This window comes from Doryrhamphus excisus, linkage group LG9 (genome assembly GCF_037039965.1).
Source record: "Doryrhamphus excisus strain RoL-2023G ecotype Guam linkage group LG9, RoL_Dexc_Guam_v1.1, whole genome shotgun sequence".
Lineage (NCBI taxonomy): Eukaryota > Metazoa > Chordata > Actinopteri > Syngnathiformes > Syngnathidae > Doryrhamphus > Doryrhamphus excisus.
The window spans coordinates 21,985,872-22,004,008 of NC_136365.1; the positions used below are offsets into that span (position 1 = coordinate 21,985,872).

At 40.4% G+C, this 18,137-nt stretch overlaps 1 protein-coding gene across 5 annotated transcripts; it reads right to left on the reverse strand.

Annotated features, from left to right (window-relative positions):
* Window positions 1–125: 125 nt before the first annotated feature.
* trim2a (tripartite motif containing 2a) lies at window positions 126–18,134 on the reverse strand. Of its 5 annotated transcripts, none has more exons than XM_078793683.1 (13): window positions 17,984–18,134; window positions 17,738–17,814; window positions 11,244–11,422; window positions 9,579–9,816; window positions 9,348–9,499; window positions 8,959–9,139; window positions 6,690–7,413; window positions 5,476–5,576; window positions 5,236–5,403; window positions 4,644–4,812; window positions 2,994–3,064; window positions 2,775–2,915; window positions 126–1,932 (listed from the first exon to the last, which is right to left on the reverse strand). In XM_078793683.1, the coding sequence occupies exons 3-13, from the start codon at window positions 11,375–11,377 to the stop codon at window positions 1,780–1,782; spliced, it is 2,232 nt and encodes a 743-aa protein (XP_078649809.1). In that variant the 5' UTR covers window positions 11,378–11,422; window positions 17,738–17,814; window positions 17,984–18,134; the 3' UTR covers window positions 126–1,779. The 5 variants fall into 5 exon arrangements, with proteins under 5 accessions (XP_078649809.1, XP_057922153.2, XP_057922170.2 ...); XM_058066170.2 differs by lacking the exons at window positions 17,738–17,814; window positions 17,984–18,134 and adding exons at window positions 14,462–14,611; window positions 14,718–14,868; XM_058066187.2 differs by lacking the exons at window positions 17,738–17,814; window positions 17,984–18,134 and adding an exon at window positions 14,718–14,878.
* Between the last annotated feature and the right edge of the window lie 3 nt (window positions 18,135–18,137).

Here is an 18,137-nt window from a genome sequence, read left to right on the forward strand (position 1 = left end):
CTATTTAGGAAACAGAAAAATACATTTAATATGTATGTACCGCTTTCAATTACCTGTTTAGAAACATTGATTGCAATAAATTGAAAACATGTTTTTTGTGTTGAATAGTAAAAAAAAACACAAAGTTATTTTTCCCCAGTGGGTACTTTAATTCCATTTGACATTACAAATATAGACAATACACTGGAAAACAAATAACTTAACAGGAATGTGTAAAAAAAAAAATTGGAAATGTCACAAAGTCTAACTAATCGACCAGTAATCTGTGCATCTACATATTTAAGTAAGTACAACTTGTTAGTAGTGTCTCAAAGATGTAAGAGCACGTAGATGTGATGCTTCATCAAAGTCTGCACGGCAGCAAAGGAATGCAATTGACCGAGAAGTCAAAGTGTGGGCCAAAAACGGAAAAAAAAGCATGGATGATTTGATCTTTAAAATCACACCCAGTGCATGAAAACATAAGTTTGCATGTGTCGGGCAAACTACACAGCAGTGTTGTTTTTCTAACACAATGAAAGCGCACTTTAGTGAGGAAAAAGTGGCATTGACGTGTCATTTGAAAACATTGACTGCGACAGCGCTTCTTTAGGGAATAATGTCTGTTTTGTTAGCAAAACCTGCATGCTTGTACCTTTTAGTAGGTGTAGCATTGAACAAAATACATAACAATCTGCAATATTGTGTTTAAGAAGCTAAAATCAGGCTTCAATTGCAGCTACAGGCAGCTTGTTGCAGGCTGCTTAAAGCCTGAAAGCCATGCCCAGTTTAGCATTATTCGTCTTGTGTGTTGGACATGCATTTTTCCTAGCTGTGAGTAACACTTTCTACTCTTTTTAATGATCACTTCTAAGTATGTTATCACTAGAAATGAAGTGTGAGCCGTGGGCACATTTGGAGGTCTTGTTAAGACATTTCATGTAGATGACAATGAGGGTCGTGACTTAAATACCCACTACAACACAAGTACAAAACTACCAAGGGGTATTAGGGTCACAATGAAAAAGAATGCAAAAATAAAGAAGCAATTTCATAAGGAAAAAAATATATTCTTTTAATTCAAAATTTTTTTTGTATTTTGAAATGTTGATTTTGCAATTTTAAACATTTTTCTCAAAAAACTTTATTATTTTAATTTTCCCAACTTGTATTACATTTTTAGGGAACATACACATTGTTCATATTTTTTGTCTTACATTAAAATGTTTTTCAATTCAACAATTTCCCTTTTTTTCATTATTTAATTTTTTCCTAATTTGTATTAAATATTTAGGGCACATACAAATTGTATTTTTTCTTATAATTTAAAAACATTGTTTTAGCAATTTTATTACTTTTCCCTCAAAACATAATTTATTCTCATTGTTGTATTTTTTCCAAATTTGTATTTCTGCCTCTTGCGCCAAGTCAGCTGGGATAGGCTCCAGCATACCTCTGCATTACTAGTGAGGATAGGCGGCATACAAAAAGGATGGATGGGTGGAATTTGTATTTGATTTTTTATTTGGCATAAATACTATTTTACTATTTATTTGTGTGTATTCAGCACAGATACTCCTTCGTGCAATACTACTTTGCCTCAATTATTGTTACCATGCATTGGAGACTAATTAATTTCATTGCATTAAGCCATATTTACCTCTTATGTCATGGAATGTGTACGTAATTGAGAGTAAAAACTGAAACGCAAACATCATCCGTGTCTAAATGCTCACACAAAAGAAGCCGAAGGTGAAGCTGAGTGTGTACTCTCTAGTATAGTGTGGTGTAGTATCGGGGCTACTGCAGGTAGCGGTAGACTTTGAAACAGTGGTTTCCCGAATCGGCCACCACCACATGTCCGTCGGAGGTGAGCGCCAGACCCTGAGGGCCGTAGAGCGGGTCGGCTGACGTGTTGATGTAGGACAGGAACGAACCGCTGCCATCAAACACCTGAAATAAAAACGTCATGGCATGGCATGACGTGATTGGACGTTTACTGTCGAAGTGTGTTAAACTGAAAACAATCTTACGAAAAAATGAAACTAACTCATTTTTGGAATGTTGCCCATCATTCCCAATCCTTGTGTGAAACATGAACAGATATTTCTTTTCCCTTTTCTGTGTTTTATAACACCGGAAAAGTAGTTAATTTCAGCTAGCTTACAATGCTGTCATTGGGAATCAACTATTTGGACTGTAAAAAAAATCTCGACCAATCTGACATCCATGCTGTGATCATGGATTAACACGTACATCCGTAACCCGAATTTATTTCCTTATTTCGAACGACACAGGAAGGCTGTGAACGATAAATCGATGTGACTGGATATCCGCGTTGACAAGGGAGAGATCGGTAAAATACCGAAGCGAATCAGTAGAATACGAAATAAATCCTTGGACGAATGGATTGTAGAGACATTCACCGGTTATCGCGAGACTGGCAACGGTATCTAGCGTAACAAACGCAAATTTCTTTCCCTTTTCTGTGCTTTATAACACCGGAAAACTAGTTAATTTCAGCTAGCTTACAATGCTGTCATTGGGAATCAACTATTTTGACTGTGAGGAACTGTAAAAAAAAAAAAAAATCTCGACCAATCTTTCATGGTTTGACATCCATTTTTGGACAAATGGATTGTCGAGACATTCACCGGTTATCGCGAGACTGGCAACGGTATCTAGCGTAACAAACAAAACGATTTCCATCCCGACTACGCAGGAAGCTAAATAGCTCGTGGAGATCTGCGTTTTCTCAGCGTGGTCATCATTTCTGTTCGGTTTGGTTCCCTGACCTGAATCCTGCTGTTCCCCCAGTCTGCCACGATGATGTTCCCGTTCACGTCCACCGCCACTCCCGTGGGGGCATTGAACTGACCGTTACCCTCGCCGTTGGATCCGAACTTCAACAGGAACTCCCCGTCTGTGTTGAAGACCTACACAACGACAAACGGTTGGACTCCCAGCTTTAGCGGGAAAAATGAGCGGAATATAAGTCAGACATGTTCCCTTACCTTGACTGAGTGGTTGTGGAAATCTGTGATGATGATTTCATTCTTGTTGTTGACGGCGGCAAAGTGGGGACCTGCGTGGAATTAGGGGTGGAAGAAAATATAATTTGGGCGATATATTGCGATACTTTGTTCTAAAAAGTATGATATGGATATTTTTAGGCATTTATCATAGACCAGGGGTGCTCACACTTTTTCAGCATGCGAGCTACTTTTAAAATGACCGAGTCAAAATGATCTACCCACTACAAAAATGCAAAACATCTATTTATTTTCAAATGTATTGAGGATTATTTGTACGTACAATGTATGTTGATGTACCTTACATAACCAAATGAGCCAATATTGCAAAACACACATAATTAACTATTAACATTTTTTGTAATTACCTGAGTTTACTTTGATGACTTGCACTGAATTGAATCAGCCAGGGATGCATAGTCCAGACAGTAGCTGCTGATAGCCAGGTTAGCCAGGTTAGCCAGGTTAGCCAGGTTAGCCAGGTTAGCCAGGTTAGCCAGGTTAGCCAGGTTAGCCAGGCAAACGCACTTCGAAAAAGACATTGTGAAAAAAAAGTCCACCTCCCATTCCGTATGGAAGTGATATGTTTTTGCCTTTTTACTTGGTCCAGCTCCTTCACTCATTTTAGTGACCATAAACTTTAGCGAGGGCTTAAAATCTGACGCAATTCGCCGACTAGCTTAGCACTTTGCATCGTTGTTTACGCATGAGCGGTGACCTAAAGGTCAAAATTCAGTTGTCATCTGATTGGTTGTCCTGTATGTCAATCAAGTAACGGGGCTGGATGATAGGCTGACATCGTAAGTTCTGCTGCACTTAGAGACGTTGTTTGATTTGATTGGTCACCCGAAGGGCAACATTCAGTTGTCATCTGATTGGTTGTCCTGTATGTCAATCAAGTAACGAGGCTGGATGATAGGCTGACATCGTAAGTTCTGCTGCACTTAGAGACGTTGTTTGATTTGATTGGTCACCCGAAGGGCAACATTCAGTTGTCATCTGAATGGCTGCCCTGTATATCAATCAAGTGACGGCATTGATGCTAGGATATTTTTTTAATGTCACTCCGCGATCGACCGGTAGGTCGCGATCGACTTAATGAGCACCCCTGCCCTATTGTATCAGGTTTTAGCATGCTAACAGTTTTCCTGACTGTTAATACTAAAAATACCACAAAATCACCTTAACTAACTGTATCATGCAGTATTTTTTGCGTTCAACTACTCGCCTTTCCTGATCCATCTTACTAATTATTTGGTGAGTAGCAATTTTATTTGATTTAGCCGCTAGCTACGTTTTCCGAGATACTACGTTAATGTGTGTTGACACCTGCATGTTGATTAACATGTTTTTAACATGTGCCTTTAACTATATGTAATCACATGACTGTTTATGCCTTAATTAATTTAGTTTATTAAAATGTATAAATAATTCAAACTAAATAGTAATTTAATTGTAAAATACTGTGAAAGTAGTTTTAAAAACCAGTTCATGAACAGTACAAATCCTTGCTTATAACCGGTGCTGCTCAATGCTAACGAGGCAGCTAACGACTTGTGGCAAGTTCCCACAACCGGTACGCGGTCCAATGCCTACTTGTTTACTACAACATCGGTTTCTGTTGCTGCGTACCTGCAAACTGCTTGTCGCCGTTGCCGCGGTTACCAAACTTGGTAACCAGCTTGCCGTTGACCTGAAAAACGAAGATGCAGCAGGCCTTGTTGTCCACCACGATCACGTGACCGTTTCTGTCCACCGACACGCCTTTGGGACCCATCAGCTTCCCTGAGCCGATCTTGTTCTGGAGAAACACCAAAACGCTGGTTTCAGATCCAAGGTGATGCAGACAGGAAGTTCCTAAACTCTTTGCGGGTCGACAGGGCAGGAATCTAAGTTGGGAAGCCTGAAGCTTCCAGGTGTTCGAACAATTCAAGTCCGCAGTGGGGACACCAAGGTTTTCCCAGGACAGCTGAGACACATAATCCCACTAGTGTCCAGGTCTGATGAGGGGTCCCCTCCCGGTTGGGCATGCCTGGAACACCTCGGATGACCGGAAACTCTTTCTCGGTTGTCCGAGATCAGTCCGTGGTCTTGCACTTGAGGCTAGGAACTTAGGGGTTCTTACTTTGATTTCCGGCTAGCTCTGGTTTGGTGGGGACGTGGGGGAACAACATCTCCACCTGGGGTAGGTTCACGCTACCTTGTACCTGAGACATAAACTCACCTTAAACTTGCCTTCACTGGAAAAGATGCTGACCCATTTGTTGTCGTAGTCCGCGATAATGATGTCACCGCTCGGATGGACGGCCACCCCGGTGGGTCGTTGCATCTGGCCGGGGGTTCTGCCCCGGACTCCAAAACGAGCTCTGAAAAGGCCCTCGTTGGAGAAAATCTGAAAAAAAAAAAAAAACCAAACGGGGAAATTCAACTCTGCGGTTTTTGTGGTCCAAGAATGTGATCTTACCTGCACGCACTGGTTGTTGCTGTCTGCGATCAACACTTTGCCAGGAGAGGCGGCCACGCCCTGAAGGTTTGTGAACTCGCCTTTGTTTCGCCCTTTCGTGCCTGGAGAGCAGGAATTTGGAGACTTAGTATTATGAACGCTGGAAAACAACTTTTACATCGGTGGTGTATAAATGCTATTCCTGGTTCTTTGGAATCAACGAGGAATGATGGGTGTACAACGTATATACAGCAGTTATATTGGATAATATGGATGTAAAGTTGACTATAGGGGTGTTATAGCATGTCTACAGGGCTCTAGTCATCTTCATTCATTCATTTTCTACTGCTTATCCTCACAAGGGTCGCGGGGGTGCTGGAGCCTATCCCAGCTGTCTTTGGGTGAGAGGCGGGGTACACCCTGGACTGGTGGCCAGCCAATCCCAGGGCACGTATAGACAAACAACCATTCACACTCACATTCATACCTATGGACAATTTGGAGTGGCTAATTAACCTAGCATGTTTTTGGAATGTGGGAGGAAGCCGGAGAACCCGGAGAAAATTCACGCATGCTCTGGGAGAACATGCAAACTCCACACAGAGATGGCCGAGGGTGGAATTGAACCCGCCGTACCGCCCCGCAGTTGTTGAAGAGTTGTTTATTAATTAAAATTAAAATTAAAATTAAAATTAAAATTAAAATTAAAATTAAAATTAAAATTAAAATTAAAATTAAAATTAAAATTAAAATTAAAATTAAAATTAAAATTAAAATTAAAATTAAAATTAAAATTAAAATTAAAATTAAAATTAACAAAAATAAAAAACTTAAATTATATTAGGAAAGCAGGAAGTGAATTAAATTAAAATGCATGTGCTTCATAACGTTGCTAAAAATAAAAATAAAAATAAAAATAAAAATAAAAATAAAAATAAAAATAAAAATAAAAATAAAAATAAAAATAAAAATAAAAATAAAAATAAAAATAAAAATAAAAATAAAAATAAAAATAAAAATAAAAATTTAAAACTTAAATTATATTAGGAAAGCAGGAAGTGAACAAATAACAGTAACAGTACGGTATTTTAGTTGCATACCCTTTGATTGTAAATTATCTTGAATGTTTCCAGAAATGTCCGGTTGATAAAAACACGACCTTCACCTTGTCTTTGATGTTACGTGATCTCGCTACTTTGGATCAGAGCTGAATTAGTCAAAGATAGTCATAGTACCTATCCTGAAGATGAGATCGTCCTCGATGGGGTTCTCTTTCCTCCTGCCGGTGCTGTACATGCTGGACGGCCTCTTGATGGCCCTCTGTTTGACGTGTCCGCTGCCCGGCGATTTCAGCCTCTTCTTGACCCCGTCCGAGGCCGCCGACACGTCGGGAGACTTGGTGGCCTTGGTCCTGAAGGGGCTGCCTTTAATGTGCTGCTCATAGAGGCGTAGCGACAAGCTGAAGGTCCCCTCTTTGGGGACGGTGAACAGGTACTCATAGGTGCCGTTCTTGTTGTCCACGATCTCCCCGTCGCCTTTGCTCCCGTCCGCCGAGGAGATGTCGGCCGTGAGGACAGCGTTGCCCATTTTGCAAAGTCCTCCATCTTTGTCCTTGGTGGTGATGGTGACGGAGGTGGGCGCCCCCACCACGCAGTGCCGCAAGCCCTCGCCGCTCGCCACCGTCTCGGACGCCACGGCGTTAGTGGTCACGACGGTGCCCACGTTGTGGATGGACTTCTTCAGGCCCTCCGTCTCGATATGGAAGTCCAGCTGGTGGTTCTCTCCGGGCAGCAGGGGGAGCTCTCTCGCCGAGAGCTCAGCCAGACGCTCGCTCATCTGCTTCTTCACCAGGAGGACCTCGGCCTCGCTGCCGTGGCTCAGGGCCTGCTCGGTGAAGCTGCAGCTGCTGTTGATGCCCTCCTGACCCTGCAGGAGGCTGTCCAGCTGCGCTTGAAGAACCTGCGGGGGGCGGACACCAGGGGGCAGAAGGTACAAACAAATTATGAAGATACTTTTAGAACCAAACCTTTAAAGATCTTTTGGAGAGCACTAATCCATAGGTAGACCTACTTTAACTCTAAAATGAATCAAAGACCAGCATTGTTTATGAGCGCGACTGCAACAGTTTTCTGTCATGGAGGAGGTGCTAACACATGATGACCTCACCAAGGATTACCAAACCCTCAGCGCTGGCACGCATTCTACAAAGCAGTCCAAAAAACCGCCGAGTGACATCATGCAAGCCAAAGGAGCCAAGCAAACTCACGTGGATCTGCATATCAAATTCCTCATCCGGTTCTCCGGCTGATGCCATGTACTTATCTCACATCCCCCCCAGAAGACCTACTAAAGTCCCGGTCAATGCATGCTAGACGTGGTCCCTCGCTGAACATGACATGACACACCCTGAGTGCGTGACGCCGTACACTGGCCCCCCCCCCGTCTATCTGCAAGCAGATGCAATATCATCTGACTCCACCCTCCTTCCAGCCTGCAGGCCTCTGGCAGACTCTGACTGCAGCATGTGATGAAGAACCGCCTCCGAGGGGGCCCAACGACGCAACCGAATGATTGGATGTCTACTGAAAAGGGGGGAGGTGGGGGACCAACTCAGGCCAGACCAGGACATCCCTCTTTTTATGGCCTCTTATTCCAATGTCGGACTGGGCCACTTGCTAATGGTAATGGTAATGGTTAATGGTAATGGTAATGGTAATGGTTTTATTTCATTTGAACATGCATCAGATTCCAATTGAGTGCATCCCATAATCAGTTCCCAGTTCCAAAAGGAGTAGGAAGAAGCAAAGCTTATTAAATCCTACCCCTCCATCTGGTACTTTTACAATCATTAACTGTTACATTTGTTCACTTCCTGCTTTCCTAATATATATTTTTTATTTTTATTTTCTACCTAATATCACTACAATTTTACAAAAATTTTGAAAAATGTCTAAAAAAATAAAAAAAATTTTATATCTATGTTATTTTTGTCATGTATGGAAATATGAGGTGATATGAGCATCCAATGCCATAATGGGTACCATAGTAAGTGTCAATATAGTGATATATATAGCACATCATGACTGGTTATAAAAATATAAACTTTAAAAAACAGCAAAAATAGAACACTCATCAAGAAAAAAATAAGTAAAATTATGATTAATTATTAAGTCCAAATATGATGGGAATAAAGTTATTTTAATTTACTTAAATAATTATTGTAATTAAAATTGTACAAGAAGAAAGTTGAAATAGTTGGAACATTTAAAAAAATAACAGAAACATATTTTTAAATGTCATTTAATGAGAATAAAATCAAAATATTTGTTAAAAAAAAGTTATTAAAAAATAAAGTAAAAATATTATTGTTTTTTTTAATGTTTAAGTATTGGATGACATTTTTAGCTAATTGGTTAATTTTAGCCTTATGCATTATTTTAGCTGTTTGAAGATGAACTATATCAGCCAGATGAAAGAAGATGATTGGCTAAGGTGGTCCTTTACCTTCTGCTTGAGACCGAAGTTGACCTCCAGCTCCATGAGCAAGACGCTCTTGCGCACGTTGAGCGTCTTCTGCAGCTCGTGGAAGGCGGCATGGATGTCCTCCTCGATGGAGCTCTTCTGGCCGGTCAGCCGCTGCAGGATCTCGGACAGAGTCAGCAGGGCGGCGTCGATCTCAGGTAGCCTGGAGCGGAGTCGTAACAAGTGAAGTGGTGACAGTCGACTAAAATGGGAGGATTGTTCTAGAAGGATCCGCTTGAGATGTTTTGTTGTTTTTTTATTGCACATATTAATTATAATTTTAGGGGCGGTAGTGTTGAGCATGTGACACAACAAGGAAATGATGGACTTTAAGGAGGGAAGGTTGATGTGGACCACCATGGCCGTAGTACCTCCTCTTGACTGCATCCAGCTGGTTCTGTAAGGAGGCCTTGTGTTGCTCCACCACGTCCTTCAGAGGCACGGTGGGATGTTCTCCGTGCTCGCCGCTCGTACACTCCTGGCACATGGCGGTCTCGCATGGCGGACAGTAGAACTCCATCACCTAGAGCAGCGCAGAAGAGGTAATGGTATTATAACACGGCGCCACCTATCTAGCGGTACTGATCTTGTGGTCTATGTACATTTCCGCCATGGTTGGGGCAGGAGAGTAGCTGCCCCGCCGTCACCGTGGTGATGTCGTTGAGGACGGTGGCTTCCTGGCCGCAGCTGCCCGGCGAGCGCTGCAGGACGTCCATCAGGTTGGTGATGAAGAAGTTGTTCTGTAAGGCGGCCACACCCTTCTCGGGCAAGATGGACGTCTGGCGACACACTGGGCACGACAGCGTCAGGCTGTGGGCCGGGATGTAGTTCTGCAGGCACCTGAGCAAGGAAGGACAGGAAGGACCTGAAGCACCAGTCTTCTATAGTCGGTAACATGCTAGCCCCTAGCATGCTAGCATTGCTAGTATATTTATATATAGTAAATATATAAGTAAGATTTTATGAATGAAAATGGTTACAATTCTTGTACGCTGAGGCTAGCAATGCTAAAAATGCTCCAGCAATCTGTTAGCTGTTAGCATGGTAACGCCTTGCATAATAGCGCTAAAATTGATGATATAAGAAAAGGGCTGAAATGCTAACTCTTAACGTGGTAAAACATAGCATGCTCTATACATCCATATGAGTTCATACATAATGCCATGCTAACACTAGAAGTGCTATCATGCTAACTGTTAGCATGCTAAAACCTAGCTTGTGTCTAAGCAAGTTTAGACAAGTTTAAAATAGCTACGAGATGTTAACTGTTAAGATGGTAACGTCGACAATAATAGCGTAAGTATCAATATGTTTACACCTACGAAAATGGCTGAAAAAATTCATGTTAACGTTAGCATGCTAACACCTAGCATAATAACAGCATTTATGTTAGTTTGTAACTATGAAAATGGCCAAAAAGCTAACATGCTAACTGTTAATATGGTAAAACCCAGCACGATAGCGCAATGCATCTCTGAGTTTATACATAATGACATGCTAACAGTAGCAATGCGAGCATGCTACCTTGCACCTAGCTTGTGTCTAAGCAGGTTTAGACCTAGGAAAATGGCTCTAGCAATCTTAACATGCTAACCGTTAGCATGGTAACACTTAACATAATAACCATAAGTATCAAAATGTTTACACCTATGAAAATGTATAAAAATGCTAATATGGTAACGTTAGAATGCTAGCACCTGACATACCACTATTATTTATGTTAGTCTATGACAATGAAAATGACAAAAATGCTAACTGTTAACATGTCACAACCTAGCATGATAGCTCTATTACTGTTCATATATGAGTTTATACATAATGGCATAATTAGCATAGTAAAACTCGCAATGTTGGCATGCTAAATCTTGCTCCTAGCGCTAAGTATGTTTATGCATTTTATAAACATTTTTAAAAATGCACTAGCAATCCTAACATTGTAATTGTTAGCTTGGTAGCACCTAGCATGATGGCCCTAAGTATCATAGTCTGTACTGTACATGCATACTGTACATGCATGCACATGATAGGACAGGCTGTGAAAGCATGGATCCTATCCAATGGGATTCTGCAGACGCCACCAGAGAGCGAGAGAAATCCCAGCATGCCTTTTGTTGAACACAAACAAAGGATTTGTCCAACAGATACATTGGCGCTAACCGCGCCGTGCACAAACACAACACGAGTCTGTCAAAGTCACATATCAGCGAGGCGGTGGGCGGGATCAGTTGTCTGATTGGCTCTATTCAACCCCCACCCAGGCCGCTCACCTCTCACAGAAGGTGTGCAAGCAAGGCAGCACTTTGGGGTTGTGGTAGCGGTCCAGACATATGCTGCAGATCAGGAACTGCTTGTCGATCTGGTGCACCACAGGGCTGGGAATGGTGGAGCCGTCGCTGGCCATCCTAAAGGTGGGACGCGGCAGCCCCTCGGCCTCCTCGCCTGCAGCCTGCACGACAGAAGCCGGTCAGACATTTACACGGCCGGTGCAGAGAATGTGGTGCAAAACCCTCCCGACAGCCAATAAGCACATTTCAGACATTAAACTTAGATATTAGATATCATGAAAACAACAATTAAAATGTCAATGAATGAATGATTAACGTATTCCGTTCAATCTCCAACATCGTCTACAATAAAAATAAGCTGTTCATTTACTGTGGTCATATTCAAGGAAAAATTAATGACCAAATACTGTAAATATACATATTAAAATTCATTAAAAAATGTCCATATATACAGTAAGTACATTATCTAATTCAGTTTTAAAAATGGAATAAAAGTGGTCATGAAATAAATACATAATTAAATTAATTATTACGTCAAATATAAATTAATAAACCCAACATGCAATAAATATATACTCAAAATCATTCAAAAAGGGTTTTATTTTTAATAATGATTATTTATTTAACAATTAATTAATATTGTTTTATTTTTAAATGACATTAAATTAAATTTAGCTCAATAAATCCAACATGCAATAAATACATAAATTAGATTCAGGGAAAAAAATTAAACAAGTGATCATAAAATAAATACATAATTAAATTGATTAAATAAATACATGAGTAAATCCAACATGCAATAAATATGAATAAAATAAATATGAATAGAAATTAATTTTTTTTATTTTTAATAATAATCATTTATTTAACCATTAATTTTTTTTATTTTTAAATTACATGAAATAAAATTTTGCTCAATAAATCCAACATGCAATAAATACATAAATTAAATAGATTTAGGAAAAAAGTAAACAAGTGATCATAAAATAAATACACAATTAAGTTGATGAAATAAATACAGTAGTAATTCCAACATGCGATAAATATAAATAAAATAAATATGAATAAAAATTCAGTTCATTGTGAAAAATGTGAATAAATAAATCCATAAAAAATTGGTTACAAAATAAAACTATATTTAAGTTGATAGAAATATGTCATTAAATAAAATCCTAATTAATGCATCAACATGGAATAATCAGACTCAAATTAATTTTAAAAAATGGACTAAATAAATACAAAACTAAATAAATACACGAAACAAATGAATCCATCATGCAATAAAAAAAACCGCCACCATAATAATCAAGGGTGTACCTAATGTTGAGGGCTGCTAGAGCAACCGCCAGGCAGGATGTTGCTCTTGAGAAGCACTTTCATGGCCTAATAAATATTGGATGAGCGAGGAGAAGGCAGGCCGGTCTGCAGAGAGGAGAGCCAATCTCCAGAAATAAACACGTACCCACAATGCAGCAGTCAGTGCGTCCTTTCATCAAGTGACTTTTGTTATCTGGCTGACTGTGAAAGTATGTCAACGGCTTTGCACGTTGAAGTGAACGGCGCCACGGAACGAGGCCGCGCGGGAGCCTCAAGGGAACCCGGGTGAACTCCTTCCCCCTTACGTCCCGTTGGGGCCTTTCTTGTCAAGCATCCTGCGTGGAATATCCATGTGGTCATTGACAAAGCCCCCGGGGCAGAGCTGCTTCCAATTACGGCTGGAATACGGTGATGTCATGCAATGATGTCGTCCGCAAGTCATCTGGCTCGTGTCAACGTCTCTGCAGCGGCGGCGGCTAAACCACGGCCGCACTACAGCATCGCAAAACCGATTCATGGCTTTCACCATGCACCCAAAAGGTGTTTTAGGCCTGGAGGTGTCATTGAAACACCTCCATATATTTATTTTTAAATCAAAATGTCATACTTCTTTATTCCCACAGTTTCCCCTGCCTGTCTTCCTATTTGCAAACAATAACAATGCTAATAAAAACGTGATGTTACACAGCAGAGTTGGACGTTTACCAGAATAAAATGATAAACTGAGGAGAATGAAGTCGTAAATTGACGAGAAAAAAGTTGGATATTTGTGACTTTTCTCTTCAATTTTATTCTTAAAATATCAGATTATTATTTTCTTCCTAATGTGCTCCCCTTTTTGTCATAAATAATGGTAAATAATGTAAAATAACAACAGGGTTAAATCACCGTTGCTGTAGTACACTGCTGATGCGAATCTCATACGGCTTCATGGCACAAAATTTAAAAAAAATAGCTTTTGTATATATATAATTTTTTTATTTAATATATATTATTTTTATATAGTATATAAATTTAAATTTTATATATATATATAAACTAATACTTGAAATATTTATATATTTATAAATATATATTTAAAAAATGTACACTTTTTATAGATTAGAAATTGAAATTGTAATAGAAATTGTAATTTAATATATATTATTGTATTTTATATAAATTTAATATATATACATATATATAAACTAATACTTGAAATATTTATATTTTATAAATATATATTTTAAAAATGTACACTTTTTATAGATATAAAAGTTTGAATTTAATATATATTATTGTATATTATATAAATTTAAATGTAATATATATTTAAACTAATACTTGAAATATTTATAAATATATATTTAAAAAATGTACACTTTTTATAGATATAAAAATTTGAATTTAATATATATTATTGTACATTATATAAATTTAAATTTAATATATATATATAAACTAATACTTGAAATATTTATATATTTATAAATATATATTTAAAAATTTACATTTAATATATATTATTGTATATTATATAATTTAAATTTAATATATATATATATAAACTAATACTTGAAATATTAAAAAAAAAACGAAGTACAAGTGTTAGCTTCACTGTTGCCCCCTGAGGCAGAAAATGGTATTGTGTAGAAAAAATGCCAACAATTGAAGCATTTCTAAGAAAACTCCTGAAAAAATCTATTTTGCGTCTTTATCAAACATCAATATCAATTCTATGAAAATACTAAAATACATCAAGCAGCATCCATAAAGACCCACAGCTAAAAGTGAAAGAAAGAAAGTTGTTTTCAATCCTACAGTATGACTACTCCATCACCTCGAGTATTCAAGTATAGAGTACATAATCGCGTACGTGTACGGTACACGGCATCATCACGTACCTGCAGAGTTGAGGCGGACAAAGCAGAGCTTGATGTGCTAGAACGCTTCCATCATCACAACACAACGCTGTGCACTGCTGGCACTCCCGCCTCTTACATAATCCCATCCGCCCGTCTGCAGCTACAGCCATCCCTGCATGCTGGACGCCGCTGTCAGCGTGACCTCACAAACAGGAAGTGAGGTCACGGCCCTGACACACAACAACGACGCAGCATCTTGTGTGTGTGTGTGTGTGTGTGTGTGTGCGGTTCTCACAGTGAGGCATCAACAGGCGTCCCGGCATCAGCAAAGAAGATCCTTGAGGGATGAAATAGTCCTGCAGCCCAATCACATGACTCGCCGAGGAGGACCAGCCTCCTCCCTCTCCTCACATCGCTTGCATTCTTTGCTCGCCCCGTCACCTCCACTCAACTCCCTCATCCCTCCTCCCTCATCCCTCCTCAAGGAAATGTCTGCAAGGAGCATGTGCAGCATGGTGGGAGGGAGGGGGGGCGAATGAGGGCCTGGCAGATGGATTCAGGACCCCCCTCCAACCCCCCAACGCCCACACGGAGACACAACGGGATGCTCGGGTGCTGACTCATCGTGCATGCGCATAACGTACCAAATGTGTACAAAATGATGTAACTTATATTTCCCATGTTGGGAGCAGACTGGCGTGTAGCTTTATTTCAAGATGTGTAGTGAAGCCTACTTTACGTCAGCGTTACTTCACCATGGCGAAGGATGTCACTCGAAACATCAATGGCTTGAAAATAAACACCTCTGATGTCAAATAACGCTAACGTCACCCATAACGCTCGGAATTGTACAGCTAGCATAGCAATGTGGGCCGACACGACATGTTAACAGGCTAGGTTAGCTTATTTGCTGAAGAAAAACAAGTCTTACAACTCGGGTAGCGTCATTTTAAGATGTGTAGCGAAGCCTGTCTTTACGGAGTTGTATTATGTTTAAAAACGCCTTTAAAGTCCTGCAACACAAGAGACGTGACGCACAACCTCAACGTACGCCACGAGCATTCGGTCCTAGCTCGTAAATAAATACGGTTTAGTGTTTGAGGTCATACAATTTAAACGGCGGTCATGATGTTCAGAATTGTACGCCTGTAAAGTATAACTACAAATACTCATTTTGGGAAACGTACGCTACAAACACCCGTCGTGAATGAAGTCGGACATTAGCAATGCTAGCGTAGCTCTGTGAGCGAGCTGACATGCTAACATTACATTTTGACAGTAGCATCATGCTAGGTTAGCCCATTAACCTAATTAAAAAACAATACAATCACCGTCTGGAGCTGATTTGGCGGACAGCTTGATTTAAGAACGTGTAGTGAAGCCTATTTCATGTCACTTGTTGTATTTTAACAGCAACATCATGCTAGGTTAGCTTGCTTGCTGAAAAAACATGTCTGTAGCTGACTGGTGGATAGTTGACAGCAGCTACAGGATGTTTTTACTAGCCTATGGGGACTACTATGGGGAAAGCATATTATAATAACTTGACTTTTATGAAGATAAATCCTATATTTAATATTTAGTGGCGTGTAGCTATACAGTAACCAGGTCCTGAGATTACTATGGCACAAGCCTCCGCCCCCAAAATGACTGATCTTGAACTCATCTAATCTAAAGCGTCCACCGGGGGGACAGGAAGACGAGGTCTGCTAGCCAGCCCACTTCCGGTTTGATATTCTTTCCTCTCAACGTGACATTTTGTCCTCACCAGGCGATCGCTGGACGCGCTACGTCAGCCACCCGCTTCTGGCGACACGAGATAAGACGACGGCGAGCGTCACGTGCTGACGTCTGGTCTGCTAATGCTAAATGTGCTAGCGAGACAGACCCGCCATTATGCACGTCGTCTGCTAAATGAGGCTATAAGAACCTTTACAAAATACATAATAATAATAACGTATTGTAATGACTCTTAGGGGTATTTGGTGTAATGTGTTGTTTGTTGTACTTGCGCATGTGTTGCCACGGAGAGATATGTTCCGGGGTTGGGAAGGAAAAGGATGACGGACAGGAAGTGAGGCAGAACCCGGATGTTAGAGAGCTGTAGGCGCGACAGAAGCCCTTGTTAGGAATCATTGTTCTTTGGACCTTAATTAAAAAACGACTGTTGTTCCGCTCGTCTGGTCTGGAGTCTCTGCGCTTAATCATTCAAGGCAGACTCCAGTCATGGAAGCTCGGCTTCCTCATAACATCTTTCCGGTGCTACTAAACTACGTCACTTCCTTGTACAGTACCTTACAAAATAAGAGCCTATACAGACCAAGTAAAGCTCTTTCCACACTAACTAACTTACTACCTGGCCTCGGTTCAGCACGCATCAAGCAGCTTTAAGCTCACTCATCACGGCGACAGTTTTAGCTCAGCGCCATTGACGCCAACTTACGCTCGAAGGCGACAAGGTCACTCTGGAGTCACACCGGAAATAACGCCCGAGTGTTTTCCGGTCGCCACACAAAAACAAACAATAAAATAAGATGAACATGTATACAGTACAGATATTTCCAGAAAATACAGTCACGAGAATAACAAATTATGTTAGTATTGGAAAATGCTAAAGAAAGATATCACTTAATAGCAACAATAAAATAAAAAAAATGAAAACGGGCACAATAGTCAAAGAAATATAGTAGTAGTAGTAGTTGGGGGGGTGATAATAGATCCTAAAACATAAATAAAGATGTATGAACACTGCATAAAAAACATAGAAGAGAACTGAAGAGGTTGCATCTGAAAACGGTGTAGCCCAGGCTAACCCCGCCCACCTTACGGACAAAGCTGTCACCATGGCAACGCTACAATACAACCCCCCCAGCCCCTCCCTTCCGCTTTCAAAGAGAGAAAGAAAACTTATTAGCATTTCTTTCCGTGAATGATCGTGAATGCTTTTATTTTGGAGCTCTAAAGGACCACCTGATTGGCATGCGGGACACATGCACGTGCTGCCCGCTTACTTTTTATTTTACCAACACCATGTCTCATCATCAACATCATCGTCATAGTACACCTTCCCCCCCGGCATCCAACACAGATAAACTGATGAACATACTAGTACACATGCTGGTACTACACACATACAAGTACACATACTGCTGTACTCTTACACATACTAGAAATACAACTCCTCATGGTACGTAACATGCCAGCTACACGTGGTACTGGAACAAATTACTGCATGTACCACTCCACATCATGACGTGTGTGTGTGTACCTACATGATGCGGTTGTGTGTGTGTGTGTGTGTGTGTGTGTACCCACATGACTTGGTTGTCCCTGTGGAGGGCGGGGTGGGGGTGGGGGTGGGGGTGACAGCGTTTGAGCTTGGGCATCCAATTCTAAAGAAGTAAAACACAGAGAGGTGAGGTTCCTTGAGTACATGTCTTGTACTACTGTAGTGCTCCTAAAGGCTTAAAGGTCAAACATACTCCAAAGAAATACTGCATGTACTATAGAATGAAATACATACAGTCATACTAATACAATATTTACTAATAGAAGACTTACTGTTTGTCTTGTCCAGTACCCACCGGAGGAACAGTGTAGTCTTGTATTATCCAACATGTTACTGTATTGCAGTAGCCAACATATTATTGTATTGCAGTATTGCAGTATCCAGCATGTAAAAAGGAAAAGTCAGTGTGGCGGTGAAAGACACATT

Coding starts and splice junctions, on each gene's coding strand:
- trim2a (XM_078793683.1), bottom strand. CDS start 11,377: ATGGCCAGCGACGGCTCCACCATTCCCAGCCCTGTGGTGCACCAGATC. Junction 9,140..9,347: donor CTGGATGCAGTCAAGAGGAG/GTACTACGGCCA, acceptor ACTCCGCTCCAG/GCTACCTGAGATCGACGCCG. Junction 2,916..2,993: donor TCCACAACCACTCAGTCAAG/GTAAGGGAACAT, acceptor GTCGTTGTGTAG/GTCTTCAACACAGACGGGGA.